This window comes from Balaenoptera ricei, chromosome 15 (assembly GCF_028023285.1).
Source record: "Balaenoptera ricei isolate mBalRic1 chromosome 15, mBalRic1.hap2, whole genome shotgun sequence".
NCBI classification, from domain to species: domain Eukaryota; kingdom Metazoa; phylum Chordata; class Mammalia; order Artiodactyla; family Balaenopteridae; genus Balaenoptera; species Balaenoptera ricei.
The window spans coordinates 21,544,230-21,572,176 of NC_082653.1; the positions used below are offsets into that span (position 1 = coordinate 21,544,230).

Below are 27,947 nucleotides of genomic sequence, written 5' to 3' on the forward strand. Positions count from 1 at the left end.
CATAAACAACAGTTGGATGAGTTTTTTATTCGGGTCGGACCCAAAACCTAGACAGATCCATTTCCTCCTAATTTACACCCGTTTCAATGGGGAGAGCAGCAGGAAGCTGAGTTTTTGCTCCCGGAGACCCGCTGGCTCCTGTGTCTGCAGCAGACACAGAGGGAGGGAGAGAGGGAGCATGTACTGAAATGAGCCCATGAACTACCCATGAACTGCCCCCAAACTGAGATGGACAATTGTCTTAGAGAGCCAGCATCAGCACCAGGTCCAGGGCTGAGCAGGGAGTGGAATCCCACGTTCTCTCATTGAGGTTCCCACAGCAGCAGTGCTGAGAAATGAGAATGTGGTCAGAGTTCATCCTTGAAGACCACAGATGGAGCTGACCATCCAAGGACCCCTTAAGTAAGAGAGGGTTGGCAGTAGGGAGGTTCAGCTAGAGTACCAGATAGTTCCTTCATTGAGCCATTCAATAAATATTTATTGAGGACCTACTAAGTGCAAGCACTCTGCTAGGCACAGGGATCCGATGGTGAATAAAAAAGACAGTGCCTGCCCTTAAAGATAGTACAGGCTAGTGGAGGAGGACGGTCCGTCCTGGTGGGAAAGTAAAGTCCAGAGTTAGAGGGGGTGTGGGTGTATGTGCTGAAAGGAGTGTGGGGACCGAGGCCAGGCCCCCAGAGCTGATAACAGAAATGGTCTTCATCCTCCCAGAATCTCCAGGAATATGCTGCACATCTGGAAATGCAACTTGGCAATCCAGCTGTGGCCCCCAAGCCCTGTCTTTCGCCCTGTCCTCAAACTCTCAGGTACCGGACGTTGGTGCCCAAAAACAGGAAGTCCTAGGAGAGACAAGACAGGACAGGATGGTAAAAGCATCCTCTACTCCAGAAAGATGCATCTCTGATTTAAAGGGAGGCCCACGTCTGGGGAAGCACAAGCTCTGCCAGAAACCAGGTCAGTGCATAAATCGAGCGTGTGCCTCTGTCCCCAAGGTCTCCATAAAGCACAGCTTTTGCCAGCTACCTTCTCTAAGGTGGCAATTTATCTGTCATTTCCCAAGCTGCTGCTTCCTGGCAGACCTCATAAATGTCCCCTGTGTCACCTAAATTCTCTCTCCTTGGTGAACAAGACAAAACTGTGAGCTGCTGGGGTTTATTCTCCTACTTCCTCATAAGTTTCCATCACCAAAGGGGTGGGAATTCTGAACTCAGAGCAAAATCCAATTCTTTCCCACAGCAACCCATCCCCTGCCTTTGGGGGTCAAACACATGGGCAGAGTTGACCTCAACATTTTAATGAATATGATAGTATATACAGTTGACCATTGAACAACTGCAGGGTTAGGGGCGCCGATGGGTGGAAAAATCCACGTATAATTTACAGTCAGCCCTCCATATCCGCGGTTCCTCGCGGCCGCAGTTCCTCATACACAGATTCAACCAACTGCGGAGATGGTGTAGTACCATAATATTGTATTTATTACTGAAAAAAATCTGCGTATACACGGACATGGGGCCATTCAAACCCGTGTTGTTCAAGGGTCAATCTAACAAATCTTCTAATGACTTCCATTGTGCCCAACTGAGCTAGAAGCTCTAATCTTCATAACTGCCCAGTGAGGTTTGGGCTACACCCCACTTTACACAGGAGAAAACTGAGGCCAGCTGCGTGAATTGTCAATCAGTCCTTGCTTTGAACAGTGATCTGTCTCACTCCTTATAAACTCTCAACAATAGTTGGGTGTTGAGTATCTCTGGACGCAAAAGGGCTCTGGATATTTGTTTTTCAAATGTCTCAGTTGATCTCTGTTTCAATGTCCCTGACCACTCTGCTGCCTGGCCCTCTCTTTAGTAGCTGTTGTTTGCTGGATGTTGATTATGTACCAGGCACAAAGCAGCATCTCCTTTAATGCTCACAAGCCTGCCAACCCAGTCATCCCACCTTACGGATGCTCTTCTAGAAAGGTAACCTGAACCGTGGGGCACAGATGGCGCATAAAATGCTTGGTCAGAAGAGTGGAGAGTCTGGTGAAGAATCAGACATATTCCTTGGTATTCAAATAGTTAAGTAAATTATGGTCCCTTGCATGGTTGGGACAGAATTTAACATTGGTGGGGGGTGGGAAGGGAGACTAGATTGCAACCAAAAGAAAAGAAAGAAAACAGGTGTGAGCGCTAGCAAGGCAACTATCCAGAACAAGAAAACAATTTCAGAAAATGCTTAGAGGAGACAAAAGGCTGGAAGGAAGTACACCAGAAGTCAAGCTATGAGTGTGGTGGGGCAATGGGTCTATGAGGGACGGCACACTAAACATGTATCTATTAATACATCAAAGTCTTCCATTTAAGAAATTAGGAGAAATTTTAATTAATTAATTAATTAATTTTGGCCTCACCACACGGCTTGTGGGATCTCAGTTCCCAGACCAGGGATTGAACCCGGGCCCTCCGCAGTGAAAGTGCCGAGTCCTAACCACTGGGCCACCAGGGAATTCCCAAGAAATTAGAAGAAATTTTAAAAACTTACAAATGGCTTTCAGAACCTGAGCTGTTGGCATGGCTAGGATTGCTGTATTTTTAAAATGAGCTGGTCTTGAGGTTCTCCCAGGTCACCCATGGTCAGGGGGCAGGGGGGCAGGGGGTGGAAAGTTGTGACACAGGTTGTGTCAAATCCCTCCTGCCCCCATAGAGGTGCCACTTCTAAAGGACACGTGGACGGCTTAATGGCATCCAGCTGACCCTGAACCATCCCACCCCCGTTGAGGCTTTCCCAGCTGCAGGGTTGGGCTGGGTCCCACCCACTGGGTTATAGCCTGCAAACCAGGAAAGCTAACCAACCCCCCTCCCCAATTCCTCAGAACCCCGCTGAACCCACTGACCTTGTGGATCTGGAGAACAGGGTCATAGAGCTGAATACGCTTTAGCAGAGGGAGGGGGAAGCCTTCAGTCAACTTCTCTGGAGGTTGAGGCAGAACATCAAGAGAGATTTGTTAATACCTAATTACGGAGAAAATTTTACACCAAAAAGTTCCTCTCTGCAAACTCTATACACAGTATATTCCCATTTAATTATCACCAAAGATTGGGATTATTATTCCCATGTTACAGATAAGGAAACTGAGGCACAGAGTGGCCAAGTAACCTGTCCTAGGTTACATAGCTAGAAAGTGGAAGAACTGGGATTTGATGCCAGGCAGACAGACAGGGGAGCCTGAGCCCTCAGCCACGGTGCTCTGTGGAGACAGTGGCAGGGATGGGGCAGCGTCTACTCATGATAAGAGTCCACTGGGCATTTGCTCTCTGCCCCCCACCTGCATCCTGCTTTCTACTGTAGCCAAATGAAGCAGGGTCTCATGGAAGGAGGGTTTAGGTCTTTAAGCTTTATTTTTTGACCAGGGAGATGGCAACTAACTGGGAAATGTGATTTTAGAGGTGGGCTGCCTTGTACCCTGTATATTAACTTGGTTCTCAGTCTCACCTGTCACTTCAGGGTGTGTGTGGGCACTTCTGTGAGCCCCTCTTTCTCTCTTAGGAGGAGGTTTACTGTGTTCCAAAAACTGCCCCTATTCTCAACCCTCCTTAGAGGCCTGGAATGAGGTGAGGCCAACTTTAACACTCCCATCTCACAGACAGGCCACCGAAGCTCAGAGAAGATAAGTGACTCGCCCAAGGTCACACAGCCTGCAGGAGAGCCCTGGTCCCAGCGTTCTTTCCCCCAAAGAGCAGTGTCCACTCTTGACTTGGAAAAATCCATAGTGATACTTACCATTGACCTTGGGGTAGAGGGTGTTGAGAAGGTAGTAATTAAGCAGCGCCTCCAACAGCTCCACCTGGTGGAGAATAGGAGAGGTACACCATAACCACATGTACCATCTTGCCCACCAACAAACCTCCACAGAGGCCACCCCGTGGGTGGGGTGGTTTTGTATGCGCTGACATAGCAAAAGGCTTGAAAAAAAGCAAATTTCAGGTAGATACTTACATAATGCTACTACTTTATAAGATAAAACTATTTTGAGATGCACATTTATATGTGTACAAAGGGATAGAAAAATTTGGAAGACTGCACGCCCAACTATCTATCCTCCAGGAAGAACATCAATGTTTGGCTTAGCCTTATCTTTAGTATTTAATTTTTCTTTTTACAGTGGAAATGTTTTCCCAAGTTACTTATATAATAAAAAAGATTTTTAAGTCAAAACAAAAATTATGAAATCCAACTTTTAACACTCACTACGTGCCAGGTATAGGGCTCAGAGCATTACATCTACACCTGATTCAATCTTCACTATAACACTTCGAAGTTAATATTAATGTCCCCATTTCACAGATAAGAAAACTGAGGCCCACAGAATGAAAGTGACTTGCTAGAAATCGGGCAGCAGGGTCTGAATTTGAATCCAGATTTATCTGATTCTACAGGTCTTATTTTTTACAGTAGATGTTCTGAAAACATGATAGGATGTCTTTTTGTGACTCTTTACATATGAATAATTTACTTCATAGAACATTTTTACATGCCATGCACAGATACAATATTAGTGTGTCATTATTCACTTTAGCCTTCGTTCTCTGAAAGGAGTCATCCTTCAGGGTCCCTGTGGGCAATGTTTCTCCCCACACTTGATGTATTTTTTCCACTTCTACTTGAGGGAAAGTCTGGGAAGTGGAGGGCAGGTAAAGTGTGGTCAGAGGGAACCAGTATCCATAGGATGGTAAAAAGGAAGCCAACTATAGATTAAAGTCTTTCCATCTCCTCCTTGGCTTGTGAGTAGCTGCCATCACCCCACCTTCCCTCTTTTCAGAAATCTCTCCTCGATTGTTTCAGCCCACATAAAACTTCCCATTCTTTTTCCTCCTTTAATATGGCGCCATCTATTTCACCACTTTTTCCTCTTTGTGGAAATCATCTCTTGGTTTTGGCTGCCAAGCACTCAATTCCTTCTGTTTTAATAATAGTCCCTATTTTCTCCTGGGGAACCCTCCTTTCCAATCTCAGTCCATGTGGTTTGGGACTGCAAATCCTGGCGCTGGGAGTGTAGATTAAACCCATGCTCAGCCAATTGACCTTGTCCAATTTCCTACCACGTGATTGGCTAAAGAATGGGCACATGACTAAGATTAATCCAACGAGGGCTTTTTGTGTGTGTGTGGGTTAAAAAAAAAGAAACCACAGGAAATTTGTGAGTTTTCCACCAGTGGGAAGAACCTGCCTGAGAATGAAGCCAACACAGATGAAAGCAGAATGGAGAGATAGAGATTCTTTTTTTTGGGAATATATTCTTTTTTTCTTTTTAAAAAATTGAATGAAAGATACTTTAAATTCTGTAGTGCTCTACAATTTTCAAAAGTTTCACACACATGATTTTATACAGTCCCATAATAACCGTTTTCCCCCTATCCCTATATCGCCCCTCTCCCCTTCCCTTGGAGAGAGATTCTTGATGTACTAATTTGAACACCTGGATCCAGCTACGCCTGAAACCTCTAGCCTTAGCGTTTTTGTTTTTGTTTTTTGGTTATGAGCCTATACATTCCTTCTGTTTGCTTAAGACACTTTTAGTTGGCTTTCTATTCTTTGCAGTTAAAAGAATTCTGTCCAATAGATGATTTAATTATATTGTCTTATATTGGGAGGTAACTGTTCCTCTGCCCTATGGTTCCTGTCCTCAAGGACTTCTATGCTTTTCTAGGGCAGAGAGTAACTCTTCTCCTTTTCTATTTTCTATTATAGGTGCCAAAGCATTGCTTAGTAAATACTCTAAATTAATTATTACCCTAATTATTTCATAAATAAAAACAATAATAACTTACATTGAATACTCCAACTTTAGATTCTTTCAGTTCCACTTGCATCCTATAACAAATCAGAGAAGATTCAGAGATGTGGGCATTATGTTCAAGGGAAACCTAAGCAATGTAGGGATCCCTAGAAAGGAGGAGACACCAGCTTGAGAAGGCACAGGGCCAAGGGTGTCGTAGCAGTGAGAGTGAAAAAGGTGATTGAGGAACCAAAAACAATGATACAACCTTATTGGGAAGACTTACAGAGGGGAAGTGTGTAGCATAAAAGAACTCAGTCTCTATAATTTCAGGAAGTCAATATTGCTGATGTCTAAAATTCATAGATTAAGAAAAAGCAGTATTAGTAAATTCTTTAGAAATTTGGAAGTAATGGGGGTTAGGTGAAAAGGAAGTTTATGGAGGCAGATCCAGTTGGCCCAAGGAATTGGGCCAACTGGGGTAAAATTTAAGTTTCCTTCCCAAACCGTGGGCCCCTAACATTGACAGGGGGCTCTGGTTACATCCCACCTCCAGCTACAGGGAATCAGCTGCAGTGTCAGATGGAGCCCAGTTGAGCGCCCCCCATGTAAGTCACGAGGCTGACTTACTTTGCTGGCTTCAGGAATCCAGTGATCTTGCTGGTGTTGAAGGTCAACATGACAGACACATTAGTGGCCTGGTAATTCCAGTAGAAAGAAACAGGTCTAAATGAAGGAGGTTGTCATGTACAGAATGGATAACTATGAGGACTGGCTGTCTCCTCTAAGCAAACATCTCACTGAGTTAAAGCAGGAACTTGCCCACTAGATTAGACTCCCAGGAAGCTCATCATGGGTGCTCAATAAACATTTGAACTTGGACTTGAACATTTTTACTTGAAATTGCTGACTATGATAGCAATTAAACTTTGAACATACTACCAAGAGAAGGTATAGAGGCCTATCCCTGGAGATCTCTAAAGGGACCATTTCTAATTATCTCAGGGCCAAGATTCAGCCCTAGTAAATAATAATAGTAATAATAATAGCTTATGTTTTAATTTAAAATATATTGGGGACACGTAGTTTTTCAAGGCAGAAGTCTGGTGTGTTCCCCTTTGCCTGGCAAAGCAATAAAGCTATCCTTTTCTACTTTACCAAAATAATAAAAATAAAAATAATAAATAATAAAATATATTGACAACAATTTTGATAACAGTAACAACAATATCAAATTGCAGATATAACATCTGGGAGCAATTACTCTTCTAGAAATTTGTCTTGCTGAGTTTCAAACCTGGAACAAGAGAGCAAAGTTCTCCATCCTGTGAGCAGGACCCCCAAAAAACTCGGAATCCCTTCTCTGTTTGACAGGGTCCATTGAGAAGGGAGACACAACTCTCAATATTTAACCAAGAGGGAATTTCATACAGGGGATTGGTTATACAAATGATGGAATTGCTGAGAAGTTAAAAAAGAGTTGGAGAGGCAACTCAGAGATTAGCAGAGGTGGGAAGCTGCTTCCACCCCAGGACTGGAGGAACAGAGGGAGGAATTGGGGAGGCACCATGGAGGAGACACAGTCAGTGCCTGAGTCTCTGTCCAAGATAAAGAGAGAAGAAGAAATACTCTGGCTTCTTCCTTCCTCCCACCCTCCATTCTCCTGACAGTGTCTTCCATTGGCTGACCTAGCTGGAAGTCAGTGCAAGGAAGCCTGGGAAATGTAGTCTTCAGGGGCCAGATATAGATACAGAGCAGAGCAACAGGTCAAAGATCCCCTATGCCTTCCTCCCCACAATAGCCCAGACTCACTTAGTTGGGCAAACATACATTAAGCAAATAAACCTGCAAACAGCTACATTGGTATCTTTACAATAAGGCCTATGAGGAAAAATAATAGGGTGCCACAAGAAAAAAAAATGACAAGGGGCCTAAGGTAGATCAGGGGTAAGGGCAACCAAGAAAGGCCTATCTGAGGAAGCGATACTTAAGTTGAGATCTATCTTAAGGAATTAGCCAGCTGGGGAGTGGGGGAAAAAGCATGTAGGAAAAGAGAACAATGTTTGCCAAGCCTTTGAACCTTACCACACCAAGCCGGAAGACAGGCTCCTTGACGGAGTTGGGCAGGAGCACAAAGGCCTCAATCTCCAATTGGGCAGCTGAGGACAGATTCCCAGGGCTGAAGTTCAGGAACGGGGCAGAGACCACTGTGCCTTGGAGCTCTAAGTTCATGTTGGGGTACAGTCTGCCTAACTGAGGGCGGAATGAAGAAATTATGTCAAGAGAAGGAAACATGCAGGTTTGCTGGGAGAACCTTGAGGGAGTCAGATCAAGCTGAGGACACTTCTTGGTTGGTTTAATTTCCACAAAATGCTCTGTGCTTTTTTCTCTTGAAGGTATAACTGGACATCCTTCCACGTCAGACATATGGAGTCTGTGTCATTTATCTCATGGCTGCATTGTATTCCACTGTGCATGGGTACTGCAATTGATCTATTGCACATCAAGCTGTCTCCAAGGTTTTGCCATTTTAAAGACCACTCTTCTGTGTACCCTTGGCTATTATTTTGGGGGATACATTCCTAGACATGGAATTGCTGAGTCCAAGGGCAGGGATATTTTTAAAGCTTCTGCCAGTTACTGATTGCCAAACTGTCCTCCAGAAAGATTAGGCTGATTTTTTTTTCACTCCACACCCCTCCCTGGGCAATGGGTGAGAGCTAGTTTTTTCTCTATACCCCCATCACACTCAGGTAACTGCACATGCAAAGACCAGACACCAATGTTTTTGAAGCACAACACACCTAGATCCCACCATTTCAAAGAGCTGGCAATTTTCCTTTTAATTAGAATTTAATTCGGGGTCAAGACTGTTCCTTTTACGGGGTAAGTTGGTGGAGGAATGACAGTCCCATGAGCCTTTTGGTTATGCAAATATAAAATCTACATTCAGTTGTAAAAGGGAGATCTTTAGAAGGTTGAGGAGGTAAGCCACTTGACTAAGAAGGTGACCTGAGCTGCTTCTGTGTCAGGCTGATTATGATGTGAGCAGGAAGGGAGAGGAAGAGTTTCCTCCTCTTTCTGGGCAAAAGGGATGTTGGAACCAGGATGAAGCCAAGGTCCCTCTAAAGCTAGCGCCGACAACATGGTGGCAGGTTGGGCTTTTGTGGGGCTCTAGGGAGAGAAAGGGCCTGCTGTGAGGGTATGTTATGGAAGGACGTGACCCAGGTACCGCAGTATTTAAAGTTCAACCATTTTCCCACCGTTATAATTCCTCTCAGCCATCATCAAGCCTTCTGCAAGGAACTTTAAACACTACCACCTGTCTGAGCTGTGTCTTGGGGGGACTCAGGAGGTAGGGGAGAGGGGACAGGACAGGTGGATTTCTGTGGGATTAAATGAGATATTGAACATGAAGAGCTTAGTCCAGCAAAGACCAAGCTACAGGGTTATTCACTGCAACACTGATGTAGCAAAAGACTGGAAACAACATAAATGTCCTTCCATGGGGGACTGATTAACCCAAACTATGGTCCATTCATAATACAATGGCAGACTGGATTCCCAAGAAAACAAGAGTGAGGAAGCTCTTTATCTACCTACATGGAATCATCTCCTGGTATACTAAGGGAAAAAGTAAGGTACAAAATGGAGTGTAAAATATACCTCCATTTTTGTACAAAAATGGAGGAAAGACATACATTTGTTCACCTATACATAGAATAGCCCCAGAAAGATGTGTACGATCTGATAATATTGATAGACTCGGGGTGTGAACTGGATGTTTAGGGGACAGGAGTGGATGGGACTTTCCATTCTATAACCTTTTATATCTTTTGAATCTTGAACAATGAGAATTTATTATCCATTCAAAAAGTAATTTTTTAAAGCACCAAGAACAGTGCCTGACCCCTAGTACGCCCTCTGTCATTGCTTGGTGTTATTAATTAGGACACATTTTGTGGGACATGTCGGCATTCCTTGGTATTGTCAGAGATCAGCAGCAAAAGACTGGGCAGCCTGTGGTCCCACAAGACACAGGGCTCAGGCCTCTGTTATCTGGGCCTTGAAGGGAAGGGAGTCCCCAAACCTGCAGCACCACGGCCTTCACTGGGGGCCCCGCTGCTGGCCTTCTGACTCTTGGTCAAGCTGAGAGGAGTGTGGAGGTTTTAAAGAAGACCCCTGAAGTATTGGGGGCTCAGCCTGCACCCTGAGGGCTGAGGGAAGCCTTACCCGGGGGAAGAAGGCGCGGAAGGACTTGGTGGTCAGTCGGATGTTAGAAGTAGGCGGAACCTGTGGCAAAGGGACACAAAGAAGTTTCAGGTGCTCCGGCCAGAGCCGAAGTTCTGAAGAGAGATGGGGAAGTGGGGGGATATTCAATAACGTAGCTTCTTGACGGCTCAGGGTTACCATGGCAATGGCGAGATGCCCGTTCTGCATTCACCATGGGCACACGAGTCCTTGGGATCCTGACTGCTCTCCTTGGGCCATAAGTGACATGCAGGACTCAATCAGAGCATCCACAAGGGTGAGATTTGCAATCATGCAGATCTAGGTTTGACTCTTGGCTTCGTGACTATGTGATCTCAGGTGAGTGCCTTTACCTCTCTGAGCCCCAAATTCCTCACCTATAAAATGGAGATAATTATAGTCCCCACTTGTTGGGTCACTGTGAGGGCTAAGTGAAATGGTGGGTACAAAGCATCTAGCCCAAGGCCTAGCACATAGTGAGCGCTCAATAAAACACAGCTACCGTGATCCCACCCACTGAAAGAAAGGACTGTACCACAGGTGGGAAGGGTGACTCAAACATGGCAATAGAAGCAAAAGGCCTGGGTGTGGGTGAGTCAAAGGACAAATGTCACTCCATCCATCACTGCTGGTCCTCAATTTATTACCAGGGTAGGCTGGACCATCCAATTTGGACTGCATTGTGTTTCCCCCACCATCCGTACATTGTTCATGAGGCCTCAGCTTTTACAAAGAGCTACAAGAAACATCCATCTAAACTCCAGAAATATTAAAGAAACTGAAAGAAATATTAACCACGTGATCCACTCTAAAATTTAGTAACCTCTATACGAAGCCACATCTGAGACAGTTATTTTAGAGCTAAGTGCTCGGAAGACTTCGTCTCTCCTTTTTGCTGTGAATCACTAAATCATGTACCCTTTCCATTTTGGCTACAGGAAGCTCCTGCACAGATTCGCGATTTTAAAAAAAATCAATTTTGGGGCCCAGTGTCTTTATAAAATTGTGCTTTACTTTTAACTTGGTCTTTATTTTCTATTCTATGTAACTTTACGCATTTATCAGTGTATCTATTGTCCTGCCTAATTCACTAAAATCTTTTTTTAAACCTCCACAGACCATCAGGATGAAAGAAAGTATGAATTAGAATAACAGATCGAGTCTGGAAGGAATAGTGAAAGACAGACAAGCAAGCCACAAAGTCTTCCACAATTGTTCTAAGGGAGAAAGAACTTTGACTTTGAGCTTTCTGGCAGCCAAAGTGAAAAGGGAAATCATACTAACTTATATTTTCCTGCTCTTGATCTTTCTTCTTAGTCATAATTTACTAATTCACTGATGTAAATACTTGGAAAGGAAAGATGGAAGGAGACAGTGTCATTTGTGGGAGCTATTGTGCTATGATTCTCACCATGTCATCTGTGATGGAAAAGTTCAGGTATCCCACTTTGTGATAAACTAGGCTGGCGGTGTTGAAGGCATAATTAGAGATGGCAAAGTAGACCATTCGGCTGTGTTCCTCAGGAAGGCTCATGACAGGAGCAAGGAAGGCAACTGGGGAGCGGTGATCACGGCTAAAAATTTCCCCCTGGAGAGAGAGATAGAATCCATTTGAACTTTTCTAAGTCTATCCCAGGGCTGGACACCTGAGCTAGGTAGTTGCCTATAGAGTCTGATGAGGGAACACGGACGGGAGGCACTGCCTGAAACGCTACCATTAAATAAGTTTTCCTTGGAATCTAAAAAAAAGGGTACAAATGAACTTATTTACAAAACAGAAGTAGAGTCACAGATGTAGGAAACTTATGGTTACCAGGGGATAAGGGGGGGAGGGATAAATTGGGAGATTGGTACTGATATATACACACTACTATATATAAAATAGATAACTAATAAGAACCTGCTGTATAGCACAGGGAACTCTACTCAATGCTCTGTAATGACCTATATGGGAAAAGAATCTTAAAAAAAAAAGAGAGAGAGGATATATGTATATGTATAACTGATACACTTTGCTGTGCACCTGAAACTAACACAACATTGTAAATCAACTATACTCCAATAAAAATCAAAGAATAAAAAGGATGTTTTCCTTTGGATCAAAGTGTGTATCCAGAATCCCTTAATGAAACGATCCTCAGAAGCTTTAGTCTATTAACCTATAGGACCTCCTGGCCGGCTCCTCTACACCACTGAGGGCCAGCTCTGGTTGACCTCACCTGCATGGTGGGAAAGGTGAAAGAGGGGAGGAAGGGGGAAGGGAAGTTTCAAGGCGTAAGTGATGTAAGACAGCCTCGGAGGGGCTTCCTTCGTGGCGCAGTGGTTAAGAATCCACCTGCCAATGCAGGGGACACAGGTTCGAGCCCTGGTCCGGGAAGATCCCACACGTCGCGGAGCAACTAAGCCTGTGCGCCACAGCTACTGAGCCTGAGCTCTAGAGCCCATGCTGCGCAACAAGAGAAGCCACCGCAATGAGAAGCCCGCGCACCGCAACGAAGACCCGGCACAGCCAAAAAAAAAAAGAAGACCCCGTGGGAGGATCCTGGCTCTGGGAACACCCCGCAGCAATCCATATCGCCCTGCCCTTGACACAGTGGGAACCACGGGGAGATGAGGACAGATCTGAAGCCAGGAGAACAAGAGGCCCCAGGAAGGGTTGACCCTGAGGCGATGTCACACCGGGCCTGGACCCGCCCAAGCCCCCGCCCCAGACCCTTTTACCTTAAACATCACGTCCAGTATTTCCGCTGTTGCCTGAGGGGCCTCCATTAAGCTGTAATCAATCCCAGCGAAAATGTCCATCTCCATGGTGACTGTGAACGGGGGAAGGGCAGAATTAGGAGGCCGGCGAGGGAGAAGGGGTGAGGGCTCTGGCTGACCCACACTCTCTGTGACTTTCTGCAGAGCCCCCTGCCCCTCCACCTTAAGCCCCTCCACCCAGCCCAGTGCTGGGGGCAAAGAGCTCCTTTGCCAAGAAAGAGATGACATGGGTTCTTCGGTTCCACTGGTGATTTAGCCACAAGGGGGCTGGTATGCTTAGCCCAGGGCCTGAGCAGTTTCCAGAGTCTCACATACTCAGACACACAGTCACACACACACACAGACACATAGACACACACACACATACCCTGAGGGCAGGAGGAACTCAGGTCTGGCCGCCCTTCCACACCTAGGAAGCCACACAATAGGAAAAACTCTCCAGTCGAAGCTATTGCTCCCCAAGTTTACAACCGAGACCTTGATCTTCCGGGAAATCAGCCTCCTACCAGAACGAACCAAATAACCAGGAAGGCTGGGCCATGTCGAAAGGGCCCAGAGACTCTCCTCCATAGGCCCTGGAGGGACTGGAGTTTTCTGTCCCAAGCACTTGAGTGTCTGTGCCTGCCTGGATGTCTGCTGAAGGGGAATGTCAACAGGTGAGTGTGGAGGACCTGGGGGCCAAGGCATGAGAGAACACCTCAACAATTTGCCAGGGCCTGTTTCTGCCAACTTTATGTGTGTAGCCAAGATCCGGGGCCTCCACTTGCTACACGTGAAGGGGAAGAGGTGGTGTGAGGCGCTCCCTGCCCCACTGTTGGCAATAGCAAAGGACGGCAGCAAACCTACCTATCCAGCAGCTGGGGACTTATTAAATAAATGGAGACATCCGTTAAGATAGAACACTATGCGGCTATTAAAATGAATTCCCTGGTGGTCCAGTAGTTAGGACTCCATGCTTCCACTGCAGGGGGCATGGGTTCAATCCCTGGTCAGGGAACTAAGATCCTGCAAGCCACGTGGCATGGCCAAAAAAAAAAAAAAAAAAAAAAAAATGAGGTCTATTAAAACCACTTTGGAAAACTGTTTGGCAGGATCTGGTAAGGCTGAACCTATGCGCACCACAAGAACCTGTAATTTCTCTCCTGGGTATGTACCCAAAGATGTGCATCCACAGGAGCTAGAATGTTCACAGCACCTACCCACAATGGTCTAAAACTGAAACTACCCAAATGGCCTTCAATAGTACAATAGATAAATAAATGGAGAGACGTGGACACAGTGGATTACACAGCAGGAGAATGAATGAACTCACAATATGCAACAATATGGATTGACCTCATATTTTAAAGTTGAATAGGGCTTCCCTGGTGGCGCAGTGGTTAAGAATCCGCCTGCCAGTGCAGGGGACATGGGTTCGATCCCTGGTCTGGGAAGATCCCACATGTCGCGGAGCAACTAAGTCCGTGCGGCACAACTACTGAGCCCACGTGCCACAACTACTGAAACCCGTGCGCCTAGAGCCCGTGCTCCGCAACAAGAGGAGACACCGCAATAAGAAGCCCGCGCACGGCAACGAAGAGTAGCCCCCGCTCGCTGCAACTAGAGAAAGCCCGTGCGCAGCAACAAAGATCCAACGCAGCCAAAAATAAATAAATAAAATATAAATAAATAAATAAAAAAATAAAAAAATTAAAAAATAAATAAAATGTGTATCCTTTAAAAAAAAAAGTTGAATAGAGAAAGCCTCCAACTCTTGATAAAAGACTCTACTGTATGGTTCCATTGGTGTACAAAGTGCAAAACTAATCTTTGCTGGGAGAAGCTGGGTTAGTGGTCACCCTGAGGGGTGGGTAGTGTCAGAAGGAGACACGAGAGGACTCTGAAAGGCCAGTCGTGTTCTGTATATTGATCTGGAAGCTGGTACATGCGTGTGACCAGTTCATGAACAATTTCTAAAAACTCTTCACTTATGATTTGAGCACTTTTCTCTCTGTATTAACTTCCACACAAAAGTTTTAAAAAATGAGGTCAATTTGTATGTGCTGATGTAAAAAGATCTCCAAAGTATACAAGTTACAAAAGAACAATGTCTCTATTATTATAGACTAATATATATATTCGTAATTATGCATATTCACATATATCCATGAACAAAAGGAATACATACGTGAATGTATAGTCATATGCTTATGTATGTGTATATTTATATTTGTACATTCAAAGGAAATATCTGAGAGTATACACCCAAAACAGAGGTTACCTCTTGGAAGAAAATTTGGGGAGAAAAGGGGATTTTAATTTTAACTTTCAACACTTCTATTCCATGTAAGGTTTTATAAGGTACATGTACGCACTTACAAAAATTAGTAAAAATCAAGTATCCCAGGGATGGGTGGGGTGTCCTACCTGGCAGAGTTTGGAGATAAGGCTGTAGGTCAGAGGTCACCGAGTCCTGGATTATTTTGCAAATCTGAAAAATATGGGAAGAGAAAGCCTGAGTGAGTTCCCTGGCTTTGGTCTGGCCCTGTGCTAATTGCTTTAGTTCCATTATTTCACTTCTTTGCTAATTGGTCATTGATTCTACAAAAATGTATAAGTGCTTATGATGTGCCAGGTACTGAGAAAGTAGAAATGATCAAAAACATGTCGGCCCCCATGTAGACCCCAATAGGGTCCAGTTGGACCTGTCAAAGTCCATCCCAGGACTGGAAATCAGAGCTAGGTAGTCAACTAAGCAGCGGATGAGGGGACATGGCTAGAGGCACTGCCTGAAACTCCATCATGAAGGACCTTTTCCTTTGGGATGCCCTGGTCTCCCAGGGTCTAGAGTTGAAATAGCAGAACTAGACAATAAGTAGCAATAGCCACACAAAGTGTATACTTAACGCAGATACTTCTTAAATGTCATCACTTAACAGGTTAGCTGGATTGATCATTAGTCCGCATGTCCCCTGCTGCCCATGGAAGACTGAACCCTCCCATCCAGCAGACTACCACACACACTAAGCACTCAGAATTTTTTGTCCCAGTTGAGCTGCGTGCTTCTCAAGAAAAGGAAATGTGTGTTCTCTAACCTGTTTGCTTTCCTTGTTATTGCAATCACTCAAATTATTTATGTAAACCCATGAAATATGACTGAGACAAGAGTTGTTTCTATGAAAACCTATGTTTTCTTTCCTTCTTTTTTTTTGTTTTTTTGGCTATGCCTCATGGCTTGAGGAATCTTAGTGCCCTGACCAGGGATCAAATCTACACCCTCGGCAGTGAAAGCACGGAGCTCTAACCACTGGACCACCAGGCAATTCCCCAAAACCTATGGTTAAGTGTTTTGGAAAGGCGAGTTGCTTAAAGAAAATGCTGGTAAATTGGTGTGGACCAGAAAAGCTTACAAGGAAGACAATCATAAAAATCTAGAAGGATTCTGCATTGGGATTGCTTTGCAAATGTCTTTCGATTCTCATTGTGGTTAAAGAAATCTGAGCTGGAATTTGTAGCAGAGGCATGTTGAATGAAAGAAGGACAGTGCAATGCCAATCAAGAGACTGTTTACAAAGAACAGTTCTGGGCCTAGGTCAACTGAATTTACATTTACTGTATCTTAAAACATTTGGATTCATATGTAAATATTTTCTTTGTTCAGGTGTGTGTGAGTGAGTCCTCACTTTAAACAGCTTTTTTGATTAACCAGCTATCACCTGTGGTGCAAACTGGATGCACAGATACAGCGGAGGGAGGGGCACGTGGGCGGGGGGGTCCAAGAGCATGGATGGGGCCCTGGCCTAGTGAGGGGGTCACCGACGGCTCCCTTGAAGAGGTGGCATTTTAAGGGCAAGCTAAAGGGTGAGCAGGCATAAACCAGGCACAGGGTTGTGGGGAAGGACTAGGCTGGGGGTTGGGCAGACAAGGGGTGAAATCTTCACCTCCCTTTGCAGCCGGCCCAGTTTCTGGGAGAAGAGTTTGGTAGTGGGGAGCTGCCAGAAATAAAGCAAAGAGGTGGTGAGGAACCTTCATGGTTGGTTTCAAAGGAGCCAGGAAACTCTGTCGACCTCATCCAATGGGGGAAGGGAGGCCTTCAGGTGCTTCGGCTCCAGACACGCAGTAAGGTCTCCCAGAGAGGCAGGTTGGGGCAGTGGTTAAGGGTGTAGTAGGGAAGTCTGAAAACCTGGGTTCAAATCCTGCTAAGTCTCCACTGGCTGTGTGACCTTTGCAGAATCTCTCTCTGCTTTGGGGTCCTCACCTCAGGATACAGTGACAAGGCCCAGTGCTTTCCAGGGTGTTTGGCAGGGGGTGGGGTGAGGTTATAAGATGATGAGTGTATATGGCCCAGAGAGTAAGCACTCAGCAAGGACTCATTATGCTTAGCCCTGCCAGTCAGATACCACATCCCTCCCTGAATGGGGAATCCGAACGGTCGGTCCTGCACCAGGCTCTTAGTTGTCCTGGGAGAAGGAGCTTTCTGAAGCCCTATAAGAATCAGGGGTCAGGACTTCCCTGGTGGCGCAGTGGTTAAGAATCCGCCTGCCAATGCAGGGGACACGGGTTCGAGCCCTGGTCCAGGAAGATCCCACATGCGGCTGAGCAACTAAGCCCGTGCGCCACAACTACGAAGCCTGCGCTCTAGAGCCCGCGAGCCACAACTAATGAGCCCACGTGCCACAACTACTGAAGCCCGTGCGCCTAGAGCCCGTGCTCTGCAACAAGTGAAACCACTGCAACGAGAAGCCCGCGCACCACAACGAAGAGTAGTCCCCGCTCACCGCAACTAGAGAAAGCCCATGCACAGCAACAAAGACCCAACGCAGCCAAAATAAGTTAATTAATTAATTAAAAAGAAAAGATTAGGGGTCAGGGGAGATCTCCATCTTTCCTGAGACACCAGCCCCTGCAAGGCCTTTGGTACAAGCTGCTCCAAGCTCCAGGAAATTCAAATCCTGATCTAGCCTCTTGTCAACAAGGTGACCACTGAACAAGTTACTCCACGCTCAGAGCCTTCACCGTCAAATGTGGGAAACGGTATCCCCTTCAGAGGCTGTGGTTAAGATCCAGCGGCATTGCCTATGTGAGGTGATTAGTACAGTATTCTTAGCCAAACCACAGGCTCAACAAATAGCCACCATTATTATTATAAATAAGAATAGTTATACAGTGACACATTCTGTATAACATTAATTATATTAATTTATCAAAATAATATATCAGGGTAACTTATTACCCTGATAATTATTATATTATTATTAATTGTAATATGGTACTATTTTTATACATTATTATTATTAATCATTATTATCTCCATTATCAACAGGGGAGTATAAATCCAAACCACTGAAGAATATTATGCCCCACTCAGAAAGGCATGGCAACGTGGCAATTGGCGATGGGGTGCTTGAGAAGGAGGCTGGCATATTTCCCAAGCTCACCTAGACCCCACGACACCAGGATAAGACAAGGAACAGAAGGCAGCTTGCTGCATCCAATCTGTGGGGCCTGCATGCTATTCTCTCTTCAACCACCAGGAGGCACTCAAAGCCAAACCAGATGTTGAACCAAGAGCGGTGTGTGCACGTGTTTTATCCTCCTTTGTTACTTTCTCCTTCCCAAGCACAGTCATTGCTACAGACACAGCTCCAGGTATATGATACCCCAGAAATGGGATCTTGGGGTGAAGTGAGCGAGTGGGAGAACTGAAAGTTAACATGAAACCTCTTTCTTTGAGCCAGAGATTCCAAAATTTGGAGATTCACATAATTTTTTAATGGGAAGAACTGACACTCTGTTGCTGCTTCCACGCGTACAAAGCAGGTGCTCTTCGCCCAGGTAGGAACCAGAACTCCCACCTGGTCCACACACTCCCAAAGTTTCCTGCTTGGTCTCTGCAGGCACCTAAGTGTTGATTTTCTTTTTTGCGTTTGTGGCCTGCAGGGCCGGGGCGGGCGGTGAGCAAGGCCAAGCAGGCGTCTCCATTTGGCCCCTGCTGCTTTACCCTTGGCCAAGCATCTAACCATTTTCTGTCTAACTGGATAGACTCGGAGCCCAGAGACCTACATTTTGCCCCCAGCTTTGCCGCACACCAGCTTCATGACCTTGATTTGTCCTCTCTGGGCCTTGAGCCCAAGTGTGCCTGGGCCAGCCCCTGGGGCTGTTCAAGGCCAGAGCCCATTAAGGACTTGGGCCCAGCCCCTTGAGTGGCTCGGCAGTGCCAGCCCCTTGGACATTCTTACCTTGCTCTCCAATACTCTTCGGAACTTGGACTCGATCTGATGGTGGAAGAGATTCAGCAACCACCTGGGGAGAGAAGCACGGTGGACGATCAGCTGTGTGCCACTGAGTGCAGGGACAGTGGGGCAGTAGGGAGAGCCAGGCCAGTCCCCAAGGGAGCCCTCCCCACCCCATTCTGGTCCCCTGCTGGGTCCCAGAATCCTGGATGGGACGAATATGCAGAGTCCCAGTTCCAGCACACTCACTGATTCAGTGCATCTGGCATCCCAGCCCCCTGCTGTGCCCCAAAGTCAGTAGATTTGGGGCAGGGGCTGGAGAATCCATGTTTTTCTAATCAACAAAACTGAGACTTGAAGAGACTTGCTCAAGGGTTTATATATTTTCCACAAACTCTCCTTTGGCCAAAAGTCTTTGTGTTCCTTCAGTAGCCAAATTGCACTTGCCTGTTGGTGGTGAAGTTTGTTTTTTGGTGGAAATGGCACACCAGTACTCCGAGCTTATATCTGCTTCTGTTAATTTCAGCAGGTCCCCCAAAGAATTACCTCCAAGTGCACGTGATATACCCATGCATTACGCCTGGACCCTCATGCTTATCGGTGGCCAGGCCTTGGGCTGGATGGGCCTCTGGCTGCAGCCAGGGGTCAAGCTGGTCAGTGTCCCGATGGTGACCTACCCCAAATCTCCCGACATGTGCACCTCCACATCACGGATGGCGCTGCTGCAGCTAGAAACAGCGACCTTGGGTCTCCCAGAGGGCTCGCTGCCCAAGAGGAGATTGACTGAAATGGTGATGCCCTTGACCTTCACGTCAAAGGAGCCGTCTAGTTTCCTAGAGGAGATAAGAGAAGTAGTAATTGATTCCTAGACTAGGGTCGGCCACCATTTGGGGGGAAAATATAAATCTCAATTCTTACCCCCAAATAAGTGAAGCTGCAGTAAAAATTTAATTACAAAAATTATTACAAATATTTATTACAAAGCAAAGATTTATTACAAATAAGACCATAAAAGATCAAGAAGAAAGCTTGGGTTCATTTACTTATGGTCAGGGATGGGCAAAAGCCTTTCTAGGTTAGATCCAAGTCTCAGAAGCCATAAAGGAAATGGTGGATAAACTTGCCAGCACTGAAAATTAAAACTTTAGTGAACAACAACAAAAAAATGCCATATGCAAAGTAAAAAAAAAATTGCATCTTGATCCAGGCAAAGAGCTAATTTCCGTAACATGTGAGCTAATATATGAGTTAATTTCCTTAATACACAAAGAACAAGCCTATACAAAGAAATAAGGAGAGGACAAAAGGAAAAAAAAGAGATCAAAGATATGAACAGGAAGTTCAATTGCAAATAAGCACATGAGAAGTTATTAAAAATGAAAATAACAATGATGCCAGTTTTCACCTAACAGGTTGTTAAAAAGTTTAGAAGTTTTCATACCCAGTGCTTGTGAAGATATGGGAAAACAAAACACTCGTTGGGAAAGCACATCTAGAACACAAACTGGTGGGATCTATCCTGATTTTAACCACAAATCTTTGGCCCAGTAATTTTACTTCTAAGTCTTTACTCTGTGGCTCGTCCAGTCAAGATATATGTGTGGGGCAGCTCACTGAAGCATCATGGCTAATAGCAAGAAATGAGGAAACAACCTTAAATGTCAACTAGTTGGGATAGGTTCAATAAGTTGTGGGCATCTATGCTATGCAGCCTTTAAAAAGAATGAAGCCAAATGTGGTCTAGTTATACAGTGAAATATTACCCATCCATACAAAAGAATAAAGCACTGATGCATGCTGTAGTGTGGATGAACCTCAAAAATATTATGCTACATGACAAAAGTCAGAAACAAAATGTCACATACTATACAATTTCATTTATATGTCCTGGATTGGCAAATCCATAGAGACAGAGGCGGGTTGGTGGTGGCCCAGGGCTGGGGGAGGGGGAAATGGGGAGTTAGTGCTTAATAGGTATGGAGCATCTTTTGGGGTGATGGAAATATTGTAGGACTAGGTAGAGGTGGTGGTTGCACAACACTGTGAATGTACTAGATGCCACTGAATTGTATACTTTAAAATGGTTAATTTCATGTTATGTGAATTTCACCTTAAAAAAATATCACAGGGACTTCCCTGGAGGTCCAGTGGTTAAGACTCCCCCTTCCAATGCAGAGGGTGCGGGTTTGATCCCTGGTCGGGGAGCTAAGATCCCACATGCCTCGTGGCCAAAAAACCAAAACATAAAACAGAAGCAATATTGTAACAAATTCAATAAAGACTTTAAAAATGGTCCACATCAAAAAAAAAAATCTTAAAAAAAGTTACATTAAAAAAAAGTTTAAAAAAAAGAATGAGGTAGATATTCATATGCTCATATAAGAGATCTTGAAGAGTATGGCCTGATTCCTGTCATGGAAATTGAATAAATATGCAAATATAGGTGACCTATATACTGAGCATCTTTCTAAAGCAGTGTTGTCCAACAGAAATATAATGTGAACTACATGGGTAATTTAAAATTTTCTAGTAGCCACATTAAAAAAAGCAAAAGGAAAAAGGTGAGAATCATTTTAATAGTGATTAAAATGAATCATTTTAATGATTCATTAAAAGTGAATCATCATTTAATATGATTATCATTTCAACATGTGATCAATGTAAAAATTATTAATGAGATTTCTTATGTTCTTTTTTTGTGCTGAATCTTCAACTCTGGTGTTTTACACTTACGACAGATCCCCATTTGTTCCAGCCACTTTTCATGTATTCAGTAAGGACATGTGGCCAGAGGCTACTGTGTAGGACAGGGCAGGTCGCCCATAGTTGCCCTCCTGTTATGGGCTGAATTGTGTCCCCCCAGATTCAAATGTTGAAGGTCCCTCAGTAACCAGAATGTGACTGTGTTTGAGACAGTGATTCAGTTAAAATGAGACCATTAGGGTGGGCTAGAGTCCAATCTGTCATTCTAAGAAGAGGAGATTTGGACACACAGAGAAGCACCAGGGATGCAGGCTCATGGAGGGATGACCATGTGCAGACATGGCAACAGAGCAGCCATCTGCAAGCCCAGGAAAGAAGTCTCAGAAGAAACTAAACCTGCCCACATCTTGATCTTGGACTTCCAGCCTCCAGAAGTGTGAGAAAATAAATTTCAGTTGTTGAACCCCCTAGTCTGTGACATTTCATTATGGCAGCCCAAGGACACTAACCCACCTTCCATCCAAGGACCTCAGAGGTCAGAGAACAGTTCAAAGTGCTGGAGAGGTCACGCCCCTGAGAGCTACCCCTGACCAATGGCAAACAGGAGGTTGGGGTACCTCAGAGGTGTGCTCTGCCTACACTGTCCCCAGGGGTCCCCGGGAGGGTTGAGCTCCAGTAACTGCCAAGCCGACCCCCTTCTTCTTCCCCACCTCACTTCTGCACACCCCCTCTATGTTTCCTTAGGTCGCTCCCCAGATAAAGTACTTGCACTTGAATTCTTGCCTTGGGGTCTGCCATGGGGGAAGCTAGGAACACCTTGGACCCAAGAAGGGTGGAATGAAAGCCAAAGCCAAGGTTCCGAGGGCCTGGAAGCAGAGTCAACTTACAGTATCCGCTTGCGCACCTTCCACTTGCCCTTGACCCTGATGAAGGAGTCGGAGATGGAGAAATGCAGGCCGTGGCTGGGGAGGGGCTTCAGAGCAGAGCCGAGCAGCTCACAGCTGTGGATGTCCAGGCTGGAGAGAGACCCACAGAAGCGGCATCAGCCCGGAGGCAGAGGCAGGTCCAGCCTCAGCAGGGGTCTGGCTCTCGCCCCCATCCTACGGGGACTAGGCCAGCTGAGCCTGCATCAGACAGGCTTCTGGCTCCCCACACTTACCTGCTGTGCGCCCTGCACTGACCAGGCAACCATGTCAAGTATTTTACATGCATTATGTCAGTTTGTCTCACAGAGGGGTTCAGCACTGTTCAGGTTCCCTTTTTACAGAGGCGGACATAGAACCTCTCAGAAGGGATGCATTTGCCCAGAGCTGCGCAGTCAGGATCAGAGCTCATGTGCCCCTGGCTGGGGTCCTGAGTAGGGTGCATAGATGCACCCCATCATCCCTTTCCTCCACACCTCCAGGTGGGGGAATCAGATTCAGAGAAGGCCGAAGGCAGCCTCAAGAAGAGACACAGAAGGGCTGGGAGAAGCAAATCAAGATGACATGTATTGTGGAGCCATCAGTGGGAAAAGAATGGTCAAGTTCCATCTTCTTTGCCCGGTACACAGTAGGTGCCCAATAGATGTTTACTGATGGACTGAATAAAAATAGGACTGAATGAAGCCATCAGTGGTGAGCAGAGAGGTGCGTGATGAGCTGTGGGCTCAATTGCCCCCGCTCCATTGTCAATCCTTCAAAAAAGTGTTTGATGCCTTTTTTTAAAAAAGCATCAGCTGCTCAGGTCTAAATATCCTTTGAAGACTCAGCTCAAATGCCACTGCGTCCAGGAAACTTTAGCTGACTCCTCCAGATGTGCCAACCTCAGGGCTAAGAGGGCACCTACATCTAAAATTTAAGGTTTATTTAAAACAATGTTTAAGGTCTATCTTCCCTTCCAGGCTACATCCAGTGGCCAGGCCAGAGCCTGGATTACCCCTCCAAAGAGGTAGCATGTTATCCCCATTTTACAGATAAGGAAGCTGAGGCTCAGGTCACACAGCTAGTGGGTCGTCATTAATATTTGTTGTATGAATGAATGAAGAGGCCCAAGTTCCTCCCAGAACTTCCCTCTGAATTCTGCGAGGAACCATCCCACCGTCTGCCCCAGAGATGTCCCGAGCCAATCCTGGGGCTCTCCCTCCCTTCCTCTCCGGAACCCCTCGGCCCCTGCCCAGTCACCTCAGAGCCCCACCTGTGGAATTCATAGTGCGCATTGCCGATGTATTTGATCTTGACGTCCCCACTGAAGTCGGGCAGTGTGATATCATGCAGTTTACTCTGCAGAGCCACCAGCTCCTCTTGGGCCACTGTGGATGGGAAAAAAGCTGGGAGTCAGCTTAGTCAGCCTACCTCCCTCTAAACCCTTCAGTGGCTCACACCTGCCCTGGGGAAAGAGGTCGATTTCCTGATTAGCATTAATTACAGTTGCAGGTTATTGAGCCCCTCTAGAGCACCAAGCAGCAAGAGAAACACTCAGGAGCGTCACTGCATTTCTGGTGGGGTAGTTATGTTCATGCCCATGTTATGGATGAGGAAACAATGCCTTTGTCAGCAACTCCGAGAGGGAGGAGTGCTGTGTGCTTGGTGGGTGGCCCTCTTTCCTGTCCTTCATGGCATCTAGCCTGTGTAGAAGCGACTGTAAGGATTTTAGGGCTAGGATTCTGGTGTTGGCAACCTTTCTAGGTGGGTGACCTTGAGCAAGTTTTCAACCTTGGTGTTCTCTGTCTGTCAAATAGCAATGATAATAATACTTTCCTCACTGGGGTGGCATGAGGGTTAAAAGAGATCATTGCAAAGCAAAAATGGGCTGACAGGATAAAAAGCACCCTTGCTTATCCTTTTTGACCCACCTCCTAGAGAAATGGAAATAAAAACAAGACTAAACAAATGGGACCTAATGAAACTTAAAAGCTTTTGCACAGCAAAGGAAACCATAAACAAGATGAAAAGACAACCCTCAGAATGGGAGAAAATATTTGCAAATGAAGCGACTGACAAAGGATTAATCTCTAAAATATACAAGCAGCTCATGCAGCTCAATATCAAAAAAACAAACAACCCAGTCCAAAAATGGGCAGAAGACCTAAACAGACATTTCTCCAAAGAAGATATACAGATTGCCAACAAACACATGAAAGGATGCTCAACATCACTAATCATTACAGAAATGCAAATCAAAACTACAATGAGGTATCACCTCACACTGGTCAGAATGGCCATCATCAAAAAATCTAGAAACAATAAATGCTGGAGAGGGTGTGGAGAAAAGGGAACCCTCTTGAACTGTTGGTGGGAATGTAAATTGATAGAGCCACTATTGAGAACAGTATAGAGGTTCCTTAAAAAACTAAAAATAGAACTACCATATGACCCAGCAATCCCACTGCTGGGCATATACCCTGAGAAAGCCATAATTCAAAAAGAGTCATGTACCACAATATTCACTGCAGCTCTATTTACAATAGCCAGGACATGGAAGCAACCTAAGTGTCCACTGACAGATGAATGGATAAAGATGTGTCACATATATACACTGAAACATTACTCAGCCATAAAAAGAAATGAAATTGAGTTATTTGTAGTGAGGTGGATGGACCTAGAGTCTGTCATACAGAGTGAAGTAAGTCAGAAAGAGAAAAACAAATACCGTATGCTAACGTATGTATGGAATCTAAAAAAAAAAATGATTCTGAAGAACCTAGGGGCAGGACAGGAATAAAGACACAGACGTAGAGAATGGACTTGAGGACACGGAGAGGGGGAAGGGTAAGCTGGGACGAAGTGAGAGAGTGGCATGGACGTATATACACTACCAAATGTAAAATAGATAGCTAGTGGGAAGCAGCCGCATAGCACAGGGAGATCAGCTCGTGCTTTGTGACCGCCTAGAGGGGTGGGATAAGGAGGATGGGAGGGAGACGCAAGAGGGAGGAGATGTGGGGATATATGTATATGTATATAGCTGGTTCACTTTGTTATACAGCAGAAATTAACACAGCAATGTAAAGCAATTATACTCCAATAAAGATGTTAAAAATAAATTAATTAATTAATTAATTTAATTTAATTTTTTTTAAAAAGCACCCTTGCTTGGTGCCTGACACATCAGGTACTCAGTAAATGCAAGGTTTATGTCATTAAAAATATGGAAAGGACCAAAATGTCCAACTCTGGAGGACTGGTTACATTTACACAGTGGAAAGGAGCAAAAGGCAAATTTTGCCTGATCTAGGGTTTAAATATAAACAGCATTCGCTAGGACTTTCTGTTTATTTGAGGTATGAGAGACCCAGGATTCTGCCCTCAGGGAGGGTGTGTGTACACAGATGACCAGGGGTCTCCCCGACTCCGCCTCATACCACTTTGCAGTCCTCCCTCCAGCAAATGCATGAGCCAGTCTCTCTGCCAAAATGCTATCTCTTGTCCCTGGTTAACGTATCTTTTCTACCTCACCTCCTCCAAGAACCCTTCCTTGATTTCCCTCTCTGTCCCCAGCCAATCTGGGCTCCCAACGACTCTACCTGAGGGAATGTTATTACCCCAGTGAACAGATAAGGCAATTGAGCCTCCATAAATGTGAGGAGCAGCCCTCCATCTAGTACTGAGGGGAGCGGTGTATAAATACCCTAGATCCCTTGCCCCTTGGACAGATTATTTCTGAGGCTTTGTTTTAGCATCTTTTAAAAAAATACTACAAATGAATCAATATACAAAACAGAAACAAACTCACAGACATAGAAAACAAACATGGTTATGAAAGGTGTGGGGGGAGGGATAAATAAGGAGTATGGGATTAACAGATACAAACTGCTGCACATAAACTAGATACGCAACAAGGATTTACTGTATAGCACAGGGAACTATATTCAGTATCTTGTAATAACCTATAATGGAATATAATCTGCAAAAAAAAAAAAAAAAGCCTGAATCAGTTTGCTGTATACCTGAAACTAACACAATATTGTAAATCATCTATATTCCAATAAAAAATAAAATATAGTCCTACTTTTGCCCATTCTTTAAAACTGAGGTATAACATCCATAGAGGTATAACCTAAAGGGCACTAATCTTAAAGGTATTGCCAGGTAATTTTTACATGTTTATGCACCCATGTAGCCGCCGCCCAGAGCAAGACGCAGGGCATTCCCAGCACCCCTTCAGGCTCCCTGTGCCCCTTCCGGGTGGTAACCACCATTCTGACATCAATTTTTTAAAAATTAATTAATTAATTAATTAATTTATTTATTTATTGGCTGCGTTGGGTCTTCGTTGCTGCACGCAGGCTTTCTCTAGTTGCGGTGAGCGGGGGCTACTCTTCGCTGCAGTGCGCGGGCTTCTCATTGCGGTGGCTTCTCTTGCTGCGGAGCACGGGCTCTAGGCACGCGGGCTTCAGTAGTTGTGGCGTGCGGGCTCAGTAGTTGTGGCTAGCGGGCTCTGGAGCGCAGGCTCAGTAGTTGTGGCGCACAGGCTTAGTTGCTCTGCAGCATGTGGGATCTTCCGGGACCAGGGCCCAAACCCGTGTCCCCTGCATTGGCAGGCGGATTCTTAACCACTGCACCACCAGGGAAGTCCCTAGTTTTTTTTTGTTGTTTTTTTTTAATATATATTTTTTTGTTTTTTGTTTATTTTTTGGCTGTGCTGCACAGCATGTGGGATCTTAGTTCCCCGACCAGGGATCAAACCCGTGCCCCCTGCATTGGGAGTGCAGAGTCTTAACCACTGGACCGCCAGGGAAGTCCCTGACATCTAGTTTTAAGGCATATGTTTTCAAACTCGAGCAAAAATTTTCCAGCGGAACTGTTCCCGTCACTGAGGCGGTAGCTGGTTTAATGATACGCCTCTACTGGCCACCTTGTCTTTCCCATCTCACATCGCTACTCTCCTACGGTGTTTCCTGGAATCATCTCCCAAATCAACTACTCTCACCCAAATCTTTATCTCTGTTGGCTAGTGGGGAACCCAGCTAAGACAAGTAACGTGCCCAAGTGGCCCAGGGGTTGGGTGACGAGGCTAGAACCCGAGCCAGGTTTGCCTGACCGGGAAGTCTGCACTACCCGAAGGGAGAGAGTCCCCTCTGTGTCCCCCGCCGTACCCAGAGCAGCCTGGGGCCAAGCGGGTCAGCCAAGTCCAGCCAACAACCGCAGCTCCTTACCATACTCCAAGCCCTTGTCAGTGATCCTGGCGACCAGGCCAGGGTTGGCACCCAGGGCCCCGGGGGTGGATGTGAGCATCATTCCCAGCAGGAGGGAGGACAGGGCCCCAGCCAAGGTCCCCAT

General features: G+C 45.5%; 1 protein-coding gene across 1 annotated transcript; it reads right to left on the reverse strand.

Moving 5' to 3' along the window:
- Window positions 1-794: 794 nt before the first annotated feature.
- On the reverse strand, window positions 795-27,947 carry LBP (lipopolysaccharide binding protein). Its single transcript, XM_059896883.1, has 15 exons — window positions 27,824-27,947; window positions 23,863-23,977; window positions 22,575-22,703; window positions 19,662-19,817; window positions 18,991-19,054; window positions 15,179-15,242; window positions 12,734-12,825; window positions 11,424-11,600; window positions 9,995-10,054; window positions 7,847-8,014; window positions 6,392-6,459; window positions 5,814-5,856; window positions 3,766-3,829; window positions 2,879-2,955; window positions 795-839 (listed from the first exon to the last, which is right to left on the reverse strand). Exons 1-15 carry the CDS (start codon window positions 27,945-27,947, stop codon window positions 795-797), a joined length of 1,446 nt encoding a protein of 481 aa, XP_059752866.1.